Genomic DNA, 24,836 nt, shown 5'->3' on the forward strand with positions numbered 1-24,836 from the left:
GGTCTTAACGATTTATTAACAATAGGGTTTTCCCCACTATATTACTGGGTGTTTTACAGTAATTATTTTGATGGGTTTGTTGTGCCTTCTAGAGAATTTAGGTGTCTATCATGTTCTGTTAAGAGCAAGTTAAATATTTCTTGCCCCACAGTATTTAAGCTGCAACATTTTATTCTTAGAAAAGTCCTGCAGTGTTGCTCAAAACAGTTGTGCAAATGGGTAGAATGTTTCTGATGCTTCCTCTTGTGTCTACAAGCACACACACACACACCGCCCTTTCGGAGCTATGGGAGCAGAAGGAGACAAAAATAACGTTAACATTTATCTCTCATTAATAACTGAGACACAAACAAATCAAGGAGCATTTTTCACTACTCCTTCAGGAACTATGTGCAGCTCCAGATGGCTAATGCCCAGTTCACAAATGCAAACTGCATCATGGAACTGCTTGAAATATTATCAGAGAGAGGCAACTCTTTTATAACAAGCCGATAGTGTGAAACAGCTCCTTACTTTGGTTCTGAAAAACTTTACCATTACAAGTGGTAAACTGCAAAATCAGAAGGGTTGTGCTGGTATAAAACTGCATAGAGTTCCACCCAGTTACCTGAAACTGCCCTATTGCAGTTTCTCATTCATAATTGTGTTTGTCTTTCAAGAGCCACACATGTAGACTTCATGATGCTTAATGAGCTGAGTGAAGTGAGACTCTTTGTGCTTTTGTAACACTATATCTCCCAGAGCTTATATGTGTAGATAAACAGTGTCAGAACTTTCCGATAACAAATCATCAGAACATATGAAAAATATTGAGCAATCCTTGAGTGTTCCTTTATTTTGCAAAAATGCTGAACTCATAAATGGCTAAGAGGTCTGGAGGTGTTACTAAAATATGATAGAAATAAGTCTCTCTTGTTCTGTTAAGAATCCATGTGGATAAAATGATAGTTACGAAGCTTGAAACGATGCATTTAAAATATGCTTGAATAGCATTTTGGAAAAAGACTGAAATGCACATTGTGGTACAAAAAAGGCCACCAACTCCCAAACATGGCATTTGATCATCAGCATAACACATGCAACAAGACATAAAAACTTTATATTGTCTCTCAATGGTTGACCCACACTCCTACCTGAACATGTCTCCGAGGCCCTTGAGCATTCCCTTCTTGGCTTTAATCTTATCCTTCTCTTTATCTCGATCTTTCTTTTTGTCCTTTCCAATTTTTTTCCGGTCCCCTTTATCTTGGCTGCCATTCATCTGTCTCTCAAGTGAATGAGATGGCTGGTCGCTAGATGTGGACACAGATTCTCTACCCGATCGTGAGCTTTCTTCGGTGTCTTCCTCCACTGAAAGAATTAGATAATTTTAGTGGGCATTGGTAGAAATGAAGATGAAGAAGTCTTTCTTTGACATCAATTTTCAGACAGATTAACAGTCAATTACAGAGTTATTGTGTAAACTATCTGCTCATCCATGATAAGTGGACAGCACACATTCCATTACAGGTAGTCATCCAAAACTGTAAACCGCAGTTCTCCATTCATAACAGTTTCGGTTTGTTTTGGGACACCACATAGAATAGGCTTCATGATGCTTTACAAGATGGGAGAAGTGAGTTTCCTGGTCTCACCTTTGCGCTTTCATAGCATGATGCCTCCTCAGGACCCTGTATATTATAATGAAATCTGCTATGTACAAAATAATTACAAAATAATTTCTCATGGACATCTGTACACTAGATCAATTTCCCTCCTGGCTTTAAGGAAAGGAAAAAGGCAAAATATATTGGGAATGACTTAGCCACAGTTGACCTGATTTCAGTGAGGGAGTTCAAGTATGTGCCTACAATCTGTCCTACAGGACATAATGGGACCTCAAAATCTTTGATTTTGGATGGTTCACACTCATTGCGATGTGAGAGCTGGCTTAAAGACTGAGACATTAGAATAAAAAACTAATTCATGCACGTTCATGACATTTTTTAAAAAATGAAAGAAAAACACCCATTCAGTCTCACTTCGTCTACAAGGATAATTACAACTGTGCTTATATACCACTCTTCTGGACAGATTAGTGCTCCACTCAGAGTGGTGAACAAAGTCAGTGTAACTATTATCCCCCACAAAACAGCTGAGGAACAGGTGCTGAGAGGCTTACCTAAGGCCGCCTGCTGAACTCACGGCAGCAGTGGGAGTTGAACCAGCAGAGTGCTTATTCACAACCCAACCACTTAACCCCTATGCTATAGCAGCTCTCAAGGAGGCTGACAAAGATACATGGCGTCTCCATTGAGCACTGGAGTAACACAATGATTTTCAGATGCAGGGCACGAGAAAGATACGTGAAATGCAATATGATGTAGTATTTGAAGTGAAGCTATTAAATAGTAAGACTTTTTACTTGATGTAGCATTAAAAGAACAAACAAATAATATATCCTATAAGCAATTGGTGACTGTCCCATGCAGATTTGGGGGGAGGGAAGCTTAAAGCAAGAAAATCACCAAATCTGCCCCCTAATATGAAAAGCTAAAAAGTGACAGTTAATCCTCCCCCACCCATACATACAAGTGGCCTAAAAAACCCTGTCAACATCTTGTGTTGCTTAGAAATCTACATCATAAAAAACCTATTTAAACAAAAAAAAGAGATGGCCTCTGCTGAGAAGAAAAAACCTCTGGGCAGATGGCTAATTGGGCAGGTTGGGAAAGATATGGAAAACTGGGCAATCGGGAGGGTGGGGTACAGGATGACAAAAAGCGGAGAGGAAGCATAGACTAGCAGGGAGGAAATGTTGTTTTCCTTCCCTTGTGTGTCCTCCTGGGCTACCCTTGTGATTCATAATAGCTGATGTTCGAGAAAAGGTTGTGAAAAAGAAGTGCGCCTCAGTGTTACCAGAGTGATTCTCTGCATATTCCATGAGACATCACCCTTTTCTCTCTCTGAAACAAATCAACCCCACCATCAATGGCTCAAGAGGTGCCACCTGCTGTTACTCTTGGGCAAGGATACTGCCTCCAAGGTTACATGTTTTGGCAAATCAGGTTTCCCAGACCTGACTTGCTTTCCCACCAGTCATAGAGCAGCAGTGAGGAAAGGAATTTTTAAAGTTGGAGGGGCCTGATTCAGCTTGGGATGATGGTGTGGGAGAAGGAGGGCCTGCTGCCTTCCTTCTCCAGTGCTGTTTTCCTGAGGTGGAATGGCACTGGGGGGAGTAACTGGCCCTCCACTTTGGAGCTACAGGGCAAATTACTTCATGCAAGACTGTTTCAGCTTGGGACAACGGAGCAGGGAGAAGGGAGGCAGGAGCCCACTCCACCTGCGTTATGATCCCAAGCCAAATCAGACCCTTGGGCACTTTAAACATTCCTTTTCGCTCTGCTGCTGTGTGGCTACAGCAAAAGTGAGTCAGGTTTGAACTTACCAAATACAAGAAAATTCCTAATCTCACTGGCTACTGTCATCCCTAGCTTCCTGCTTTGTTTCTCCCTGCTGGGGCCTTTTATTCTTCTTCTCCTGACCATTCCTAGTTCCTGCCCCCCTCAGCTGACTCCTGAAGAGACTCTTCTTCCAAGGAGACCACTGCACTAGGGGAGGCCTTTGCTCCAAGAAAGCTAGCACTAGCTGCCAGTTCCTCTGTTTGTTCCATTGCAGACCCGCCCTGCTATCCCTTCTGCCCTGCAGGCTGCAGCTGAGCCACTGGCTCCATTGGAAGGGCAGCTCTGCTCTCCCCCTTCCCGCTTGGTCTGACAGACCCGCAGCTCCCCTTCGCTCCCAGAGTCAGGTGCTCAAGGACGTGACACCCTGTTAGACCAAGGGTCTAATTCGGAATAAGGCAGCTTTAGGCATAACACACAGGAGGGGATTTTTCCCACTTTGGTCACAACAGCTAAAATAATAATTCAGCTAGCATTGTGAATATCAGTTAAGCAGCAGACACACAATATTTTGAAGAGGATCTACAGACGATGTATTGTGAAGCAACTCTCCTAATTACGCCATGGAGGAGACAAGAGGCAACCAAGTAACTATTGAATGGGAAGCTGTTCTGTAACTGGGCTCCTAGACTGCTTATTGTGTTATTTAATACGAGCAGAGGCTTTAGCAATTAAGACTCAACAGAGATTAGAAAGTGCTGCCAATTTGTTCAGATTCAAATGGCTTGCTGACAGACGATGCACCAGCAGAAGGAACTCTGTTGCTTACCAGCCGTTCTAAGAGTCACAAAACAAATACAACGATTCATACGATTCAAGTGCCCCCTGCTTTCAGCTGGTCTCTCTCTGATTATAGCTATTAACATCGACAGGGGCTCAGCTCACCCTTCTTCAAACCCGTCTGTTTGTCTTTCATACACTGTTTAACAGTTTGAATAGTCTATTGTTCCAAGAACAATTATACACAAGTGTGCATGCGCGTGTGTCTGTATGTGTGTACACATAAATATATACACACAATAAGGGGAGTGGCCCTGCAAGAATCATGAGGGGGGGGGTTGAGAGGGACCCAGGCTAAGCTTCCTGGTGTCCCCCCTCCAACATCTATGCTAGCAGGAAGCTTCCCACCTGTAACTCTCACGTTGAAGTGATGTGTGAGGGCAGGTGAGCTGGCGATGCAGCAAAGGGGCATGGAGACCAGGCAGTTGCCTGTGCCTCTTCAATGGAAGAATAGCAGGGGGGAACTGCATGGAGCCACAGCAGTCTCCTTGGTCCCCTGACCACCACTACCAGCAGAGAGTGGCCACCTGCCACTCTGGAACAGAAAATCCCCCCTCCCCGCCCTCCTGGAACAGAAGTGACGGAGGCAGTCGGGCAGCCTGTGCTTCACTTTGTCATTGATTCTTGCTGGTGGCTGCCTGGCAGGTAGGAAAACCACAGAGGGATGGGGAAGGCTCCTGGTCTCACTAATGGGCCTGCCCAGCCATTGCCAGCTTCTACTTTTCTTTGTCTGTGGTAGTGCCAACGAATCCCTGGGTGCCCATCCCTAGCTTCACCCCTTCGGTGGCTGTGGTGAGCAGGGCTGCCTGGTGGCTGAAGGTTCATCCCCTGAAGCCGTGGAGAGGTGGGTTTTGTGCACATGTGCAGATAATATTTTTTGTGTTTTCAGGAGTTTAACTTCCCCTCAATGTAATTTTCCTAGGTTTTCATATTCTTTTGCAAACCTGGGGTTCCCCCAAGTTTGTAGAAACATGTTTTGTAGGCAAGTGTGGTGGATTGGCTGATTTAAGGATTGACACCAGGGGTCCACTTGCAAATTAGATATATGATATATAATGTGTATAAAACCCATATCCTGCTTGCAGGATACGTCACATTTTCAAGACTTCTTGACAAAACTCTTCAGTGCCACTCTACTGCAAACTCAGATAAAGAAATGCTCCAGCTGGCACAAGGAAATACTCTTACCTGTAAAACTAGCCAATCTAAAACCACTGCCAGGGTGAGCAGTGAGAGAAAACGGCATTCTAGATGATGAAAATTGCAAAACTTTTTAGCAGACGCTTGCTGGCTAAATGGAACATCCATGATCGTAGGTAGTATACTTCTGCATGGGAGCAGCAACAGGGGCAGCTTGAGCCTCTGTCACTATAGGCATTGTGTGAACACGCGGCTGACAATGCAGAAAACAAGATGCTAGATTAAATGGACTACTAGTTTGATTCAGCAGAATTACATTCTTAGAATTCTCTCTATATTTTTAGAACTGAAGAAAAATTATAGGGCATGATCCATCCCCACTTGGCTCAGTGAAGTTCTTTAACGCAATACCCACAAGCCAGACCTGCATTGCATCTAGGGCAACACAATGTACCTGGCTATTTTCAGGAATGGAAAGCCAATAAGCCTCTACTCTAGTGTTATCACAACTACAGCAGGCATCTTTGAGCCTCTCCATACTTCCAGGGGGTAGATTGTACCATTATTTATGTAGTTACATCAACTGTTGTGGAACAGGTCTCAGGACCTCAGGCACACATTTTGGAAGATTACTATATAGTCTAGTTTGAATTCAAAGAATTGCATGCAAAATCTAGTTTATACAACAGGGTTTTCCTAGAACCCTTTTGTCCTGTTGTTCCATCTGCACTCCCATCAACCCAGCTAGCAAAAAAAGTTAAATGTACTGGGATTATTCAGAATAGGAGACAAAATCAGTGACTGCCATGCCCCCAGTACAAAGTGCAAGATAATGAGGTTTCTGGTTTCATATGGGACGCTTGGAACTATCCCCATTTCTTTCTTCCTTGGCCACTGCGTAATAATAGACAGGTAGCACCAGTACAGCATTTAATCAGTTGAAACTGTCAGGTCCTGCATTAAGCAAAATTAAGACTGTGCTATTGCTGAAGGAAAATTATCTTTAAAAAGTTCTCACACTCAGTAACAGGATTTTTAGAAACTGATCAAAAATAGGAACGGTGAGCTTATAGGACTAAATTCACTCATTTTCACAAGAGTTTTCAAAAACGTAAACACATTCATAAAAAGCTGAGAGTGCAAATTCATTTTCCAAGTCCTTGCATCAGACAAGCTAACAAATTAATCACCTGGGCTTTCCCACCTCCTCCTTTTTCATTCATAAATTTATAACACAAGGCAAGCAAAAACCAATTGTTTCATTGAGGAGACAAGTGGAAAATACTACGAAAATCAAGGTTAACAAATTCATAATTTTCATACAGTTCTGCCCTGTTTGAATTAATTTTCTACTCACTTATTGTCATTCAATATGGACTGTCATTTTATCAGCCCATCGCTGCACTGTTCAATAATGATAAGGTTAAATTTGAAGAGATTCTTTTATGTTAATGACATTCTCCACATGTTGGGTCATTCTTAGGGTTAAAGAATTTTAAATGTAAATGAATGCCCATTAGGATCAGTAATAGCTGATCATTAGCTTTATGCTTTATTAGACCTGCCAGCCTTACATATTCTAATTAAAGCAAGCAGCAATTTTTCCTCACTTTATGGATGAACTTGCAGTGCTGAAATTTTTTATCTTAAATGTAACTTCTCTCTCTCTTTTTTGTTAAACTTTAGAAGGACAGTCTTTTCTATTATCCTTTTTCAGTAAATTAATTCCCTTTATATACTTCATAAATCTGGAATTGGTGAATTCATTTGCAATAGCATCTAGATGGGGGGGGGGAACCTTTTGCCTTTCCTTGTCCTAACATGCCACCATAAGGTGACTTTTGCTGTGCATAAATGCTCAAGAGAAATTAAATTATTTGGAAGGGCTCCAAAGCACATTAAAGTCCGTAGCCATAATTTTCCAAAAACAAAGCAAAACTATACCAAACACTGTGACTATAGCTTGTATCAGATAACTAGGAGCATGAGAAACTTAAAGCATTTTACTCTTCCGAAAGTAGATCCAAGGCACTTACTAAGAACTGAGAAGTCTTTATTCCTTGCAGATGTTAACTATCTGGTCAGGCCTTGTTCCATGTACTTCTATAATACATGGGGGCCCTAGTGGCCAGTAAGACAAGGAACCTCACTTACTAGGTCTTCCTTCTCTGGCTATGTTTAGAACTTAGATCCTCTAATTGTCCTGCTTCCTCTGCTCTCTCCATTCCTCGCATCCATTGTCATTCAAACTCTACTGTCCCTTACTATTCCCTCACCCTCCATCTGTCTCACTCTGTTCCTGCCACTGACCCATCTGGCTCCATCCTTGAGGTTCCAGGATCCATTTCTATATTGAACTAAAGTATTCCCCCCTTGCCTCTGACCTCATTCAGTGGCACCAAAGCATGTAGGCCAATAAGAGGCACTTCCTGTAGGGAATAGGGCCTTTGGCATTTGGGGAGGGTGCCCTCTTCTATCATGTTGTTGTCCCAATGATTCTTGCATTGGAGTTCAATTGTTAGAGATGTTCATAAGGGAACAAATAAGCTGAAAATATACACAGAAATCACTAATTCAGTCCGTTAAAGCAGCTCCCGAAATGGTGGAACAAAATAGGGAAATGAGACTGTAACAATGCCCCCCCCCCCGATTCCTTAATGGCAAGTTTGCATGCAACCACCCCAAGGAGGGAGAGACTGAACTGCCCTTAACTTTAACCCTGTTGGCAAAAAGGGCAATGTGTGCAGTGTGCATTTTTCCCGGGCATTCTCCCTGCCGATTGGGTCTTCGAAAGGCACGGAGGCTGACTCCTCTCTCTGCCCATTGGAAACATCTCTTCAATTTAACTCCATTGAAGGGAAGAGGGGAAGGTGCTGTGCATGTTTTTTTGGAGAGGGGGCACCGCTCGTTGTGGGAACACAACTACAAAATGCAGGGAAACGTAGCATCAACAAGCAACAGTAGAACTCAAATGTAAATTATTGCCCCTATTTGTAAAGCAGGATTTTGAAATTTTTTGCTGCACTGGTTGGCAATGAAAAGCTCTCCTGCCTGGATCCTGGGCTGCTGCCAGACAGTTTCCTGCGATTGTGCACACTCTTCAGGGTCCATTGTTGTTGTGTGTGTTTTGTGCTGGAGGAGAAACTCATTGGATTGATGGGTTTTTGGACTGAGAGGTGAATTTGTGATGTTTTCTTGATTATGCCTGAATAAAGGCTCATTTCTCCAATCCCCCCTTGAAATGAACAGTGTGCACATGCACAGCCCCAGTACTTGCCTTGATGTCTTTCTCATCCCCAAGCATTCTTCGAGTCTGTGACTGAGCCCTGTTGTATGTTCAAATTTGGCGGGTCAACCAATGATTTAGAAGGAGGAGTTCTGAGTGATTTTGATGTTGTTAGGTAAAAAACAGCTGCCCCAGAGCCTCGTTTCCCCAACCCCCTTGAAAAGAACAGCGTGCATCTGCACATGTACAGCTAATGGCTGCCTTGTGCGCACACAACGGGCAGAAACTCATGACAAAAAATGGATCAAATCTGAGCTAGTACTGGCCCACCCAGAACAAACCCATAATGGAATGGAATTAGTCCAGAACGCCTGGAACCAAAAGTGAAATGGAAATTTTCTTAGTGCACACCCTTATATAGTATCATATGCAAAGTACAATGCAGGCCATGGAGAAATCATCAATGCTGCTAATGCTATGAGATATCAAGATGCTCTTTACAGATATTTACAAGGAACAGTTGTTCTCATATCTGCTTGGTTCCGTGTATAAACATTCACCAAACTAGCTCCTCTAACAGGATTTTCATCACACTATACAAACAAATCTGATCCTTTAAGAGGTGTATTGCTTGCATGAGGTAAAGTATTTTATTGGAAGAACTTTATGGTCAGAAACCTTTACATAGACTCCATCCTGTGTGAGAGTAACCTCATAAACAATAGCCCCCTTTCAACTCAGGGTGCATGTAAAGGGATCTTAATGCCAATAGTGTGCTATACACTACCAAATATAAAGGGGACGTAATGATGATGATGATGATAAATCATCATAATAAAATTTAATCATAAAACTTCAGATTCATGCTCTACACCAAGTTCCTAGTATCCCAGGGCAGGATTCCTTTCACCCTTCCTTGCAATCCATAAGGAGAAGAGAGGGGTGGAGACATGAGTTGGTGCGCAATTAGTCACCATTCCTACATGGGGCAGATGACCCATATTGCCCCCCATTAGTAGGAGACAGGCAGGGAGGCCAATTGGTGGATCTGAATACTGGCCTCAACCAAATGCCTGGCAGAACATCTCTGTTTTACAGGCCCACCGAAAGGACACAAGGTCTTGGTGGGCCTGAGTATCCTCCGACAGAGAGTTCCACCAGAATGACAAGAGGCAGAAAAACAAAGTATCATGTAGGGGAAGATGAGAAAGTAACATTGGATAGATGTGATAGAGATGGGAAGTGCCAAATAGCAAAACAAAAACAAGGGAAAGCTAAAGCTATTGGCCAAAGAGATCTTCAGGAAGGAGGGAAAAATAGATAGGGGAAGGCTGTTTCAAGTATGGGGGACATGGAGATAGAAAAGTAGGAGAAACAAAATGGCTGGCAAGAATGAAAGAATGATCAGCTAAGTTCTCTGTTTACCATACTTTGTAAATAGCTTTCTGGCTAAGAACTGTGCCATACTCTTGGCAACAAATGATCATATAATACTGCTAGTAGTAGCTCTGGCATTTACAAAGGGCTGTAACACTTTATGGATTTTAACACGCAATTGACTTTGTGGTAGTGTATATATGAAATTTTAACATGGAAGTCTGGGCAGAGACAAGATTTAAGAATTAGGATAAAGACAAATACAGCCCTGTTCATGCTCAGTAAAACCATATGACCGGACCATAAGAGGACTATCTGTAACCAAACATGTTTTTTAAATGACGAAAGAGTCTTCCGCGAGAGGTTTACTTACAGGTCTCCATGCCTTCATCATCCTCATCTGCAACAGGTTTATCATATGATTTGTCGATTGCAGCTCTGAAGCTCTCATTACAGCCTCGCCCTCGGATTATTCGTGGTCGTGGCCGATGGAAGGGAATGTCACCATTCAGAGTCACCTCAGCAACTGCTGTCTGCAGGCTTTCTAACGAGCTGGATTTCTTCAGCCCCAATGAAGGCCCTACATCTCTGGTTGGGGAACCTTTGTAGTTATTAAAAAAAGTTAATTAAGATTAGCAAGGAGGAGCCATAGCCTTTTGTTCACATCCACAGAGATTTTCTCTGGGGATACACTTAACATTATTCATATTATCTCTATAATCTGTGGGGAATTCTAGGCAGATTTCTTGGTTAGAGCTACGAATGTGTCAAGTCAGACCCAATGAATCAGACACGGTTAACAAAATCCCACTGCTCAAGATTGGTGGGAAGTTAAAGCCATCACTGTTATTTCAACCATTTTAATGAGGATAAAATAATTATCAAGCTGTTAAAAACACAGAACTCAAATATTAAAAATGTCAGCATTATATATTTGATTGGCATAGCTAGTTAATTTTCTTTTTTTAAACAGGAAAAACAATTCTCTGTAACCACTAGAAATGATGAACATTAAGGAGATTTCATTGACCTAAAATTAGCCTGCATTCTCAGAATAACATCTAGGGAAAATTCAGCTTCAACAGCTACTTTCATGAAGTGAATTTTAATAACCTACACTTAAACATTACAGTGTTCCCGGGGGCTTCTCTACACAGACTTGTTCCCTTGGATTAATTAACCCATATTAGTTAATATGGTTATTAAACATAAAAATACATGTAGACACTTATTATGGATTAAATGTGAATCATGTAATTTTTTTTACCTTGATTAGGAATAGGGATTGCCACAGTATATGATAAAAAGAACTAATACTCTCCAATAAGTGTTTACATAGGAAATATTAGCTAATAAATAACATTAATCAATGTAAGGAAAATATCCCTATTCATCAGAGTAGCATACCAAAATTAATTTTATAATACTATGCATATGTAAAAATTCCAGCGGACAAATTATTACACTGAAAAGGTCAGGAATAGGTCCTGTAAAATTAATTTTTTGTATGCTCTAGTAATTGAATTTTTTCCTTGGGTTTATTAAACTTATTATTCAATATTGCCTGCTTAAACACTTATTAGAGATCATTAGTACAGTTATCACGTGAATGCAATCCTTGTTTCTAAATAAAGAAAACTTATTCTAGACTTGATGCTAGGGTACTTTTAGGCATATCTAATGTTAACTTAAAATAACAGAAACCATTTCCTGAAAAACTTCTCACACTTCTGGAGTGAATTTTCTCTGGAAGGGAGCACACTCTCCCAATTGTTAAGCACGATTAGCGTGAAGCCAGACTAACTTCTATACCAGCCCATTTGTTGAAGCAATATCTAAAATAATAACACTGCTAAAGAAAGAACAAAGAAGCAGCCGCCAGTACACTTGAACTATAAAACAGCCAGGAAGTAACTGCAACAGAAGTTCAGAAACAGTTAAGTGTCCACAAACTTGGGGAATCTCTATAAATACAATGAATTCACACTTCGATGAACCACCTTTTATCCCACAGGTCCCCAATGTTTGGGGAGGAAAGAGACTTGGGAATAACTGGAGTCAGGGGCCAGCTGGTGGGATGAGCAAGAAAGGAAAAGGAAAGTTTCCAGCTGTGTAAACAATCTATAGCATGCAAAATATTTGGGATAAAGTCTGCTGCAAGAATCACACGCAGCTCTCTCTTTCAGAGGGAGATTACTGATGTTGGTGTTACTAAGAAAAGGCAGCAGGATTTTACACTGACTTTGCAGCCATCTACAGATGCAGCTACATAGCTTGTCTGATGATGACTGGCTTATTTTTTTCAAAGTTTGTCTCTTTCATTCAATCCTTGCTACATAAAAAAGTGACACTTTCGAAAAAGCTGTATTCAAAGCAGCTGTTGCAGATTTATTTCTTAAGCCACACTGGAATAGGAGGGAAAGTTATCCTACTGTCTAAGCCTATTCAGTTCCTCATTGGAATGTCTATTTTAAAATAAATGCTCATCTATCTTTGTTTTTTTTTCTAATTGCCAAATGGCCACATACTCCTTTGTAAAGAGTAGTTACAGTACTACGTACCCATGTATGCTCATAGGGGACACTGAAGAAAAAGCCCATTTCCTGCAGCCCAGTATGGATCATTATGAAAACAATATTTATGTAAGTTGCACTATCCCAAAGGAAAAGTAAGATGGGATATGACCTAATGTTCCCAGAGTACTGTAAAACTAATAATGGATTGCAGAAATTGGAAGAATATTTATTAAACTTGGGTGGTCATCAACATAAAATGTGGACAATTTTTAGACACTGGAAAAGGGAAATATCCCTACATAAGCAAAATATATATGCTTTGATGATAAAAGCCATTTCTGGGTTAATAGCTTACTATTTCACAGCAAGGACACTGTTGGCAGAACTGGGGGAGGGGGTTGCTTTAAGACTTCTAATCCATAGAAAGTTAATATTTGTTAAATACTATTGATTTCAATGGAACTTAGATATGATTTAGCTGTCTATAGATTAGGACAAAGGGCAAAATCTACTGGGAAAGCCCCGTGTGTAAGGAACAGTGCAAGAGCCTAACTCAAAGCACTGTGTGCAATGCCTTGCAGCCGTACTAAATACCCTACACAATAAAAACAGGATTGGATCCTTCTAACCATTAATTTTCAGAATACATTATAAACTACCCGACGTATCCCTTGCCAGGCTAACGAGAACCCAAAAAACATTTTTTCTTTAGTTGCCATTTCAGACACTTATTAAAAATTCTCAAAACGCTAACTAAGGTTTAATCAGAAGGCTTATATTTGATGGGGATGCGCCATCTTCCAACAACAAAGACCAGCTTTGCTTGGATGATGAGAAAATTAATCAATATTAAATTGGGTGTGAAGACACTTGAATTTTGTTGTTATTGTTAGTATCTGAAAGAATCTGGCCACCTATAAGAAACTAACATGAGCTCCATGGGCAAAGTTAACACCCTTCCCTTCTGCCAGCCATGCATGGCAGGCATAATATTAACAAATTTAAAATGAACATTAGAAGACAGTTTTTTACTGTATACAATTCAATTCAGGAACCGACTCACTGGATGGTAGGTAGCACAAGGCTCACAGAATCTGACTTTGTCATGACACCCATAAAGAGCTTTATTTCACTGGATGTATTTGATGAAACAGGTTCTTGCTTTTGCCACCCTATGCACAATGAATGTGTTAGTCTTTAAGGTAACACAGAATTCTGATTATTTTTGCTGAAGCGGACTTCACACAGAAATTTTTGTACAAGATACGTAGAAGTGTCTGTTCTGAGGCATCCATTGTTAAATAGGATACTCTTCTAGAAGACCACGAGGAATGGCCAGGACTTTCCAAAGAAAGCAGTGCTGGAGTTAACATGTTGGTCAACTGGCCATATGCTAGCTGACCAACATCAAATATTCCATTTAACTATGTAAATGGCAACTTAACCTTTTTTAATTGCATTTTGGTGAGGGTTAAAGCAACCACAGCTGGTCCCAAAACCCTTGTACTAGTCAGTGCCAGACCTAGCAGCACAGCAAAACTTCTCCTACTGTCCCCTTTTCACAACTGCCAGCATCTCCGAACAAGAAGACATGACCAGCCACCTACTTAGTATAACTACCTTTAAAATTGGGCTTAAAAATTAAACACTATTACTTGGCTTTCCTTCTCCGTTCATTTCATTTTTAAAAGTTTTGTAACTGTTGGCTCAACCTGCTGCTCCTGGATAAAAGCCAAGGAGAAGACAGTTCAACAAATTGCCCACATTTACAGAAACCTTACAGAAATTTATAAATATTCATTGCAATTTTAAAAAATGTCATTATTTCACAAAAATAATTAATTGGTTTTTTATAACTAACATAAATATAAAACTTATAACAGATTGAAGTAACTTTTTGGTTCTGCTAAAGTTAATGCTTTAAAACCAGTTTTAGGTGGGTAACTGTGTTGGTTTGCAAGAGAACAGCAGTATTTGAGTTCAGTGGCATGCTAGAGACCAACAAGATTTTCAGGGTATGAGCTTTCGAGTCAGAGCTCCCTTTTTCAGATAGAGAGCCATCAGGGTGTTGACCATATTTGACCAGTTAATTTATCAAAACCCTTTTGGCAGGGCAGTCTAAGTTGATGGAATGGAGTTTCATCCAAACTAGCATTCTTTTGATTTACACAGTAGACAACTATTTTTAAAAAATATGCTAATCTGCCTAATTACTACTTTTCATTCATTCTTGGCACAGACCGGTTAATGGCTCTGTGGTCTTTCCCCATGGTGTGTGGCTTACTTACTTGAAACTGTTTGCTGTCTAAGCACCCTTCTGCTTATGGAACATTACAATTGTATAAGCTGACATGTGGGCAAGAGGCATGTAACTAACTTGTCCTGGCTCACGAAACTTCCACAGAAACAAACTGAACATTCAGTGGCATAAAAATAAGTAGATATTTGTCCCAGCTGACCATGTTGAATTACATAAGAAACCTAAGTTGGAATGGTTGAGTAGAGTCTTGCCAACAGAAATACAAAAGGAGTAAAAGCCATTATGGCCAAGGAAGTTCTGGCTGCTGTATATGTCAGGTTCTGCCCTGGGTGCAGCTATATCGGGTGCTAGCATGCCTGACCTCAATTCTAGGAAGCCGTCAGGGACGGTGCAGGTTCTCGCTCTATGGAAGGAGTGGGGGTATACATCACTCTCACTCCCTCTCAGTCCACTTGCAGGCCTGCTCAACCTGACAGAGTCCCAGCTGCCTCCGCTTACTTCCAGCTTTCCAAAGCCTCTGCCCTCCTTGCCTCCTCCAGGCTTGCTCTTTCTCCTGTTCTTCATCTCTCTTGACCTCACTCCCTCCCAGCCTGGGCTCCCAGTCTTCCAAAGGGAGGATCTGGCTGGCTTCCACCTGCCCTGTTTGACTCTCTGGGGCTTGGGTGTTTCTATCCCTTCCTCTGTTGCTGGGTGTGGCAGGGTCTTGGTATCTATCTGGGCGGTTGAGCAGGGGCCGTCTGGCTGTCTCTCCTCCCCTTCTCCTGTTAAGTCCGGGGGCAGAGCCTCAGACCCGGACACAATGCTTTCTAAAAGGAAGGAAGATTTCCAGTGGCAAGTGTTCTGTACAAATGATAAATATATCTGTGATGAATGAAGGAAAAAGGACAGATGGGGCATGATAGTTATGGTGACTAACACGCTCAGCTATCACTGAGGCTGGGAAAAACCTCATCAAACCAGATAGGTTTGACTTTACAGCCACAAGGGGGAAACCTGACATCTCTTCCATGTGTTAACACCTCTCTATTCTGTAAGCTGGACTTGGCAAACATTTGGGCTCCAGAACTGAAGGCCCAGATTGGTTAAAACCTTTTTTGATACACATTGGGAGAGACCTGAGAAGGACTTTCTGGGGACCTTTGGGAGTGTGTGAGACCATGTCTGGAACTTGTGTGTGGCTGTGTGAGATGCAATGCAGAAGGATCGGCATCCACTCTGCGCATGCACCCATTTGCAAACTCCCAGCAAGGAAGGGAAGACAGATGCTTGGGATTTGTAAGTCTCAAACAACTTATCAACCTTTCTACATTTCTTTTCTTAGCCTGCATTCTAGTCATGGAACTGTATTTATTCTAGAACTGTGTATTGTGGTAATGCAGTTGTTTTCATTAAGGCACACTGTCTTGAGTCCTACCCACGGTATTGGCTGCAGATGGTTGCTGTACCTCTTGGCAGCAAGCAGGAGCAGTGGAAGTCACAGAGAAGCAAGAGTTGGTGGAAAGCTACCCAAAGGAGGACTCCAACAGGGTTGTGGAGCAAAGGGATGACTTCTGTCTGTCTCCAAGACTGGCTGGGTCTCACTAGAGCACTCAAGGGCTGTTTGCCTGAATGGAGAATGTTAGTATCCAACTAGGGAGCTGAACAGAATTGTCACAATGCCCAGATGGTAAAAGAATCAAAGATGGTGCCAACTTATGCAATGCATTGGCAGGGAATGATCTTGGACATTTCTGGGTTGATCACCATTATTAATATGACGTGGACTGAAGTTACGCAATTGGCCGTTTATAAACACCTTAGAGGCTAAATAGTACAAAGAAGTGGACCCTGAAGTAGATATTATTTGACCCACAAAAAAATCTGAAGAAGGGTCAGTGCTCAGAATCAAGAGAGAGAACATGAGAAATCTTCATGTATATGAATGAACTTGGGATTCCCGTGATCTAGAATTGGCCTCTTGACACCTCCGCACAGTCCCATTCATCCTTTTATTCACAAGAAAATCTCTGAGTCTACAGCATCATTGCAGACAGCCAATCTCGGTCTGACCCAGGATTTAAGGTGCCCCCCTTTTGGGATGGGGTTCCTTGAAGGAACAGGTTCGTAGTTGGGGGTTGTTCTTGGGAATAGGCCTACTGCTGAATAAGCAAGTGCCAGCAGTGGCCTTTTACCAGCTTCAACTGTTAGCCAGTGGCAGCCTTTTCTGGGCAGGAAAGATCTGGCCACTGGGGAACATACCATTGGTTACACCTAGATTAGATTACTGCAATGCGCTCTATGAGGGGCTGCCCTTGAAAAATGTTTGGAAACTTCAATTGGTGCTGAATGCTGCAGCCAGGATGTTGACTGAAGTGAGTATTGGCTCTTCTACACTGGCTTCCAATTTGTTTCCAGACACAATTCAAGGTGCTGGTGTTGACATTAAAACCCTGTATGATTTGGAACCAGCATACCTGAGGGATCACCTACTCCCTTATGAACTTACCCAACCACTATAGTCATCTTTGGAGGTCCTGCTTTTCTCCTCAGGGAGATTCACTGTTCCCTTTTGTTGACATCTTCCACCAGCAAGTAGAGACTTTTTTGTTTCATTTGGCATTCCCTCTCTCTCCGATACTTTAATTCTTTTAAAAAAATCTTTTGTATTTAAGTTCTGGTTTTAAATTAATGATAATGATAATAATAACATTCAATGTATATATCGCCCTTCAGGACAACTTAACACCCACTCAGAGCCGTTTATGAAGTATGTTATTATTATCCCCACAACAATCACTCAGCAGGCTTCAAGTGGAGGAATGGGGAATCAAAACCGGTTCTCCAGATTAGAGTCCCGTCGCTCTTAACCATTACATCAAACTGGCTCTTTGGATGCATATACATGTTGGTTTTAATGGCTTTTAAAATAAGATTTTAATTTGATTAGTTTTTTTAGCTGCCTTGGTGGTCCTGTGACAGCAGGATGGCAGGTTAAAAATCTGGTTAATAAACAAAAAAATAAATGGAAATACCCCCAAGTATTAGTTACATTTCTTAAAGGAACAGAGCTGAACAATAAACACTGGTCAGTGATACTATGATTACTCAAAGGGTAACTGGAAAAAAATGGCTCAAAAGGTATTACTCTTCAATACTTTAATATTCCACCAAGAAGAGAAAAGCCTGAAGTTTCCATTATGGCGATAAAGGAACGGAGGAGTTAAGATGTCCACCCTGCCTCTCAACTGAGATAATGGAACCAAAAGCAGCGTTTGAGATGAGAGGAAAAGAGCACTCCTCATTTCAGAACCTTCAGCAGTATTCATTTTTTGGCATGCCCTAAATCTCATTACAAAGGAATCCTATTTGTGGGCCTGCTCAGAGGGCATGAAGGGGAAATATCCTATTTTAGCAATAATCGTTCTCCTGTACTTTGTCAATCTGAATGTTTTTCATACTGTTCTTGTATTAGTTTCTACATTTTTTCCTCTAACAAATCTGGCTCTTCTCTCATAATCACAGTATATATGTGATGTCACACATTTGGACTAATTTGTTATACAGTTGCTTATACAGAAGGCTTTTTATAATTAAAATTATGTGCAACATTTCTTTTTTCTTAAGGGTTTTTCAAAGGCCGCTAAAATGAATGATAACAACCACAGTGTGCTTATATACTGCTCTTCTAGACACATTAGTATCCCACTTAGAGCAATGAACAAAGTCCATGTTATTATTATCCCCACCATACAGCTGGGGAACTGGGGCTGAGGGGAGTGGCTTACCCAAGGCCACCTGCTGAGCTCATGGCAGTAGTGGGAGTTGAACCAGCAGAGTGCTGACTTGCAGGCCAACCACTTAACCACTATGCTACAACAGCATACTTTCTGATTTCAGATGCTTACTAATTATAACACTGATAATATTAACAAAACAGACAATTAACGAAAGTAATATTAAATATTTAATAAAATGTTGCAATTTAAATAATTATGATTTGCAGTGCTGAGATTACTTTCTAATCTACTTTCTTAAGCATGATTCTAAAGGTATGGTAAAGTTCACATATTTTAACATATCTGTCCAATCACCAAAGCTAGATATGCTGCCATCATATAAGTATAAGGGTGTGGAAGTGGTAACACAAATTTTCCAATTCCTGCCTCTCAAGTTAATCCTGTCCATTGTTACAACCTTCATCAAAGGCTGGGTTCAAACTAGGGTTGCCAGGTCCCCTTACAGTCCCAGTGGGAGATTGGGAACCTGGTGCTTACCTGCCTTGTGGCCCCAGCATGCTTCTCTCTTGCACGCAAAGCACACAGGGCCTCGCGCCCGCACAATGATGTCACTTCTGGGTGATGTCATTGTGTAGGTGCAGGAGCACATGTGCACTTTACAACTGGCCAATTTTGGCCTCAAACAGGCCCAATTCGGCCCCTTTTTGGGCCCAAATCGGCCCAATGTAAAACGTGCGCGCCCCTGGGGCGGTGTAATGATGTCATATCGTTGTGCCGCCCCCAGGAGCGCATTCGGGAGGCCTGTTCCTGCGCCCTTCTCCCCTGCAATTCAGGTGAGTGTTGGTGGGGGTGAAGGGTGAAAGTGAGGGAAAGTGAGGGAACCCCCGCCCGCACTGGGGGAATAGGATCCCTAGTTCAAACTATGGACAATGCCATCAATAATGAGATATTTTATTTATTTATTTATATTTATTATTTATATTTCAATTTATATACCGCCCATCCTCAGGGGCTCTGGGCGGTATAACCCAACAGAGTCCACAAGGGGAAATTTGCATGACTTTGGGGAAGGGGGAGTGAACTTGCACAGTCACATGTTCACCACTGGCTCCCACTAGGGGGATGAAGTTAGCATGACCAGTAATTAGAGCATTAATGCACCCACAAGGACAGGTTTAAATTACACACGTCAGGCAATGAATGTTTTCAGTGCTTCAAACCTGCAGTTTCACAAGATATATACGGGAGCCACATTTATACAATCAATTAGCCAGAGCTAATTTTCAGAGGTTTCCAGCCACAGGGTTCCAGCTAGCATTGAACTGGCATTTCATCAGCACTGTGCATGCAAACCGATTCAACTAGTATGATGATCTATTAAGATGATCCCACCTCTCCCATAAGGTGCTCTAAGCAAATATTTCAAATCCATTACACTGAGGTAATCTCAACTGTCTTCTGTGAAAGTTGATCTTTACTGTTAGTGAGTGGATAATTCTAAATGATCTGTTCCGTTTAATACTTTGGTCCACATGCTAAATGAATAGAAGTTTGAGGGGGGGGGGAGAGGCATACAATGTCAATATACTCATTATTGAACAAGATAATTAAGTGCCCCCCCCCCCCCCGGATGAATGGATTATCATGAACATCATGTAACTTTAATAAGGGGTTTTTTTTGTTCTCAGAGACCTATTGTTAGCATTATGACAAGGTGAATATGGAAATAACCTGTTCATTGTTACTGTAAGCTTAAGGCTGAATAAATGAGCCATGCTCAATTACTACTGAATATACTTCTGACCTTTAGAGTGAACTGTAAACACTGACAAGGATTAGGCAGTTCAAATGAACTGAAGAAAGAAAAATAATTTTAAAATATATTATAGTAAAATCTGTCCTGGTGAGAACTTACTTTCCATTTGGGGTCAATACAATTAAACCTAACCACATTTTTAAAAAGGTTGAAGCTTATCCTGCCAATGAAAATATGTTGTACTAGTTTGCAGTTGATATACTTCAGCACAATACATTTTCATAATAATAATAATAACGTTCGATTTATATACCACCCTTAAGGACAACTTAATGCCCACTCAGAGCAGTTTACAAAGTATGTTATTATTATCCCCACAACAACAATCACCCTGTGAGGTGGGTGGGGCTGAGAGAGCTCCGAAGAGCTGTGTGACTGACCCAAGGTCACCCAGCTGGCTTCAAGTGGAGGAGTGGGGAATCAAACCCAGCTCTCCAGATTAGAGTCCCGCGCTCTTAACCACTACATCAACCTGGCACTACATCAACCTGGCTCGTTCATCTTTTAATAACTTTACTTTTTTGTCTATGAACTCGTAACAGGTTTATTCAGCATCCTGGCTTTTGAAAACAGGAAAATTGTACAAGTTATCTGTACAATCTGCTCTGCATCAAGCAGGAGAAAATCAGGTAAAATGAGTCTTTTGATAAGAACCACTAAATATTTACCTTGCTTGGGCCAGGTAGTTTGTGGCTTAGGATCAGGACCTTTCAGTCCAAGTGTGCCTTCAGGGTTGTTAACTGAAGCTTTCACACAGGGTTATTCGGTGTGGTTCTTTCCTGTCAGATCTGGTCTCATACTGCTTCAATTTATCCCTGATTTCTTCATACATCTTTTTGTCTTTAGTTTTCACTTCAGGTTTTTTGGTTTTCCCTAATTCTTTTGAGACCACTTTTACTCTGATTTTTTCCCCTCAAAGTTGACTTTGAGTCTATTTCTTCCTCTTGTATAATGTTTCTTTTGGTTTTGGCTGTTCCACCACTCCCACCCATCTCTAACCCACTTTTAGATGATTGGATATTCATCATAATCGAATCACTCCCCCCACCCCATCTTGTTTTCTATCGCTACATCAACCTACTATAGTAATAATAGGGAAGCAAATTCTCTGAATTCCCAACTTTCATTTTTTTAAAAGTCTCTAGCCTGTTCATTCCACTGTGGAAATGTGTCTTTTTCTTTATATCTCTTCATGGGAAGGGGCTAGAGACTTTTTAAAAATGAAAGCTGGGAGTTCAGAGAATCTACTGAAAGTATTGTTACAACACTAAATAGTTATCAATATAACACTATAATGTTTTTTAAAAGAATTGCAAAAGCCTTCGTGATTCAGTGGAGGAGTATGTGTGGCCATTTCTGGTGCGAGAAAAAGAAGCAGAGTTTGAAAAGCACATAGCTATTGCTGCTCTATGTTATGTCCCCACAGAGGGCAGTTTACCCTTCTGGTGCCATCCTCCACCTCCTTGCTCAGGGGAGAGGCAGGACTATGTTCTCTGCAAATTTGGTGAAGTTTGCTTGAAAAATGACGCCCCCCCAGCCGCCCAGACAGTTTTGCCCATAGGGAATAATGGCAGAATATATTCAATATTCCCAGTTTAAACTGAACCCGAATCAAGAATCTGTCCCAGATTTCAGGAATACCAAAAACGTATGGTATTTCTGAATACCAGATCTGAATTCAGCCACATTTTTTTGTCTATAGCCTGAGCCAAAGAATTGCAGATATGAATACGTGTAGAATACATACCTATGGAAAACCTAGAACGATTTGATCAAATCTTTTAATTATTCCGTACCTTGTGATTCACTATTTGACAAAGAAGTCAGACAAAGAAGTCTGACAAAGAAGAAAGCAGGCAGTAAGAAAAATGATTCATTTGAAATGTGTGTTGGAGGAGAGTTTTATGGGTAACATGGACAGCCCAAAGGACAACTAAGTGGGTTCTAGATCAAATCAAGCCTGAATTTTTCCTAGAAGCAAAAATAACTAAATCGAGGCTATCATACTTTGGTCACATCATGAGAAGACAAGAATCACTGGAAAAGGCAAAGTTCAAGGAGGGAGGAAGCAAGGAAGACCCAACATGAGTCTAACATAATAAAGGAAGCTAGAGTCTTCAGTCTGTAAGAGGTTTGTTTTGGAGGTCATTAATTCATCAGGTCGCCATAAGTCAGAAGCAACTTGACGACATATAATACACATATTTTGGAGTAATAGTTTTTTTATTAACATAGAGACCATTTTTTCTCTACAGTGGGAATTCAAAGAGGTTTACATCATTCCCCTCACCTCCATTTTGCTGTAGTAAGAACTACTCTGTGATACAGGTGAGGCTTAAAGACAGTGACTTGCCAAAGGTCACCCAATGAGCTTCCACTGCTGGGAGGGTATTTGAACCTGAGTCTCCCAAATCCTAGCTGTACATTATAACCATATATCACACTGGCTCTCTCTGTAAGAGAGACTATATAGAAGAGAATGAAAGTGAAAATACAGGCTAACACTAGGAAGCACTCATAAACCCATGAACTGTGGGGTAGAATAGGGAGGCATTGTAGGATTTTGGCATTTTGTGAGTTGTGTATAAAAACAAGCAAACAAAATAAATCTGTGTTATACAATACAAATTTAAAGAGAGACTTGCGGCAAAGGCACATCTAAGTGTTTTGGGTGCGTACAGCAACAAGTGTACAATGCCATAAATCCCAGGTATTTGTGGTATTACTGGGCCATTGCAAGCATAAATGCAGAACAAAATGTTTAGAACCAAGATGTAACCCTCCCCCTCAGAATTTACATTCTAAATTAGCATTTCATCCCATCACTTTTGCTCATGCCTGTCAGCTTGGGCCACAGTTGGAGGAATAATATAAGCCTACTTCTAGCGAGTTCAACCAATCCTATAAAAATGTCACACACTTAAACTCCACACACTTTGATAAATGCCACTTAACAGGCCTTAATCACAGGCCATAATGAATGCATGCAATTCCCTGCAAGGCTGTGACATCTCACTTACCAAGATCTCTGAACTACTCAAGTTGTGGTATCAAATGCTAAACATTCCCCAATAGGTCTTTTAAATACAGCTTTCCATTTGACTGTTTATGCTTTAAAATGTGATGTGATTAAACAGAGAACCCATTTTTTAAAAAAAACAAAACATTAATCATCAATGTCATGGGACGCTCTGTTCAACAAGTCATCCGAAAATAATAATAAAGTAATATTTTCCGGCTTCAAAGGTGAATGGTTCCTAATTAGAACTAAGTAATGTTACCATTTCCATGCATGCAATGTTACTGTGTCCTCTAGATCTACCCTAATTAAAACAACATTCCAAAGGTCAAAAGCTAACGTGTATTAATAAATTATAAAGGCTCATAATTGCAGCTGGTGCATTATTTTAATTGCTAATAAATTCATGCTTTGGAAGCTGGCATCATGACCATTACGCAGAGAAAGCAAAGTGTCTGTGGATCATGGTTTGGGGCACATATTCCATTCATTAGTTCCTTTTGCTCTAATCCAACAGTTTTATTCAATAAAGGAAAAGGCTGAGCAGACGTTTCAGTATCACATAGCTAATTGCCTCCTTGTTGGAAAGATGGGAACTCCATTTGGATGTAAATCCAAGGAAGATGGAACTTTGCAGATAAAAGCACATTTTTAACAGCCTGGCATTAATAGTACCTGGTAGATAAATACTCAGATTTCTTAATACTATTCTGGTTTCTTATGGCATCTCCTCTATAAAGGCTGTAGCCCAAAGAACATGTCACTGAAAAGCTCTAGTGAATGAGATTGTCTTTTAAGAACTATATTTCAAGGCTACAGTTGCTAGATTCAGGGTTTTTTATGCAATTTCTTTTCGTTATTCTTCTAAGATACTATCAAGGGTGGTATCTTCTAATATCTGAATTATTTGCTACAGTAAAAAAATCCAAGAGTCATGCAACAATTAAAATATTATTTTCCATGCACTGTGATTGGCAGCTCTATAATCATAGCTGCTTTGACCAAGGTTTCTATGGCAACCACCCTACAGTCGATTCTTACCTGTTTTCTGGTCATCCATTGTACTGAGCTTAGTCTCGTCAGCTACTGTTAAAAGGTAAATGTATAACGGTTAGCCCTGTTAGTGCCCACATCCCACATGCATCCACTATTTATATTCTCTTTAACGTTAGATGACATGGGCAACATCACTGTTCATGCAAATACACGATGTTACACAGACAATCTTGAAGGGGCCAAAAACAACAACCAACCCCAAAAATGAAACGAAACAAAATCCAGCCCAGCAACAAATCTAGAAACCAACAACATGCGTTGTGTCAGTCATTTCAACATCACAGGCAAATGTCATGTGTTATGCACATGCTAGCATATCAGAACTAGCAAAGGCAAGTCACCACCCCATATCTAACAGGGCAGAGGGGGGTTAAAAGTCCCACCAGTGTTATAAAAAGCAACAAATATTTACATATTTATTACATCCAAGCACCTGATTCCTCCTATAGGTGATATAAAAAGTTTGGCTAGAAACGCTTATTTCTGGCTA

General features: G+C 40.9%; 1 protein-coding gene across 1 annotated transcript in view; it reads right to left on the minus strand.

Annotated features, from left to right (window-relative positions):
* The window catches only part of PARD3 (par-3 family cell polarity regulator), a 706,595-nt gene that overhangs the window by 197,570 nt on the left and 484,189 nt on the right, over positions 1-24,836 (minus strand). The window contains exons 18-20 of the mRNA XM_054991157.1: positions 24,332-24,376; positions 10,337-10,564; positions 1,134-1,350 (exon numbers count right to left, since the gene is read on the minus strand). Coding sequence (XP_054847132.1) covers positions 1,134-1,350; positions 10,337-10,564; positions 24,332-24,376 — 490 coding nt within the window. The remainder of the gene's footprint in view (positions 1-1,133; positions 1,351-10,336; positions 10,565-24,331; positions 24,377-24,836) is intronic.

This window comes from Eublepharis macularius, chromosome 11 (genome assembly GCF_028583425.1).
Source record: "Eublepharis macularius isolate TG4126 chromosome 11, MPM_Emac_v1.0, whole genome shotgun sequence".
NCBI lineage: Eukaryota > Metazoa > Chordata > Lepidosauria > Squamata > Eublepharidae > Eublepharis > Eublepharis macularius.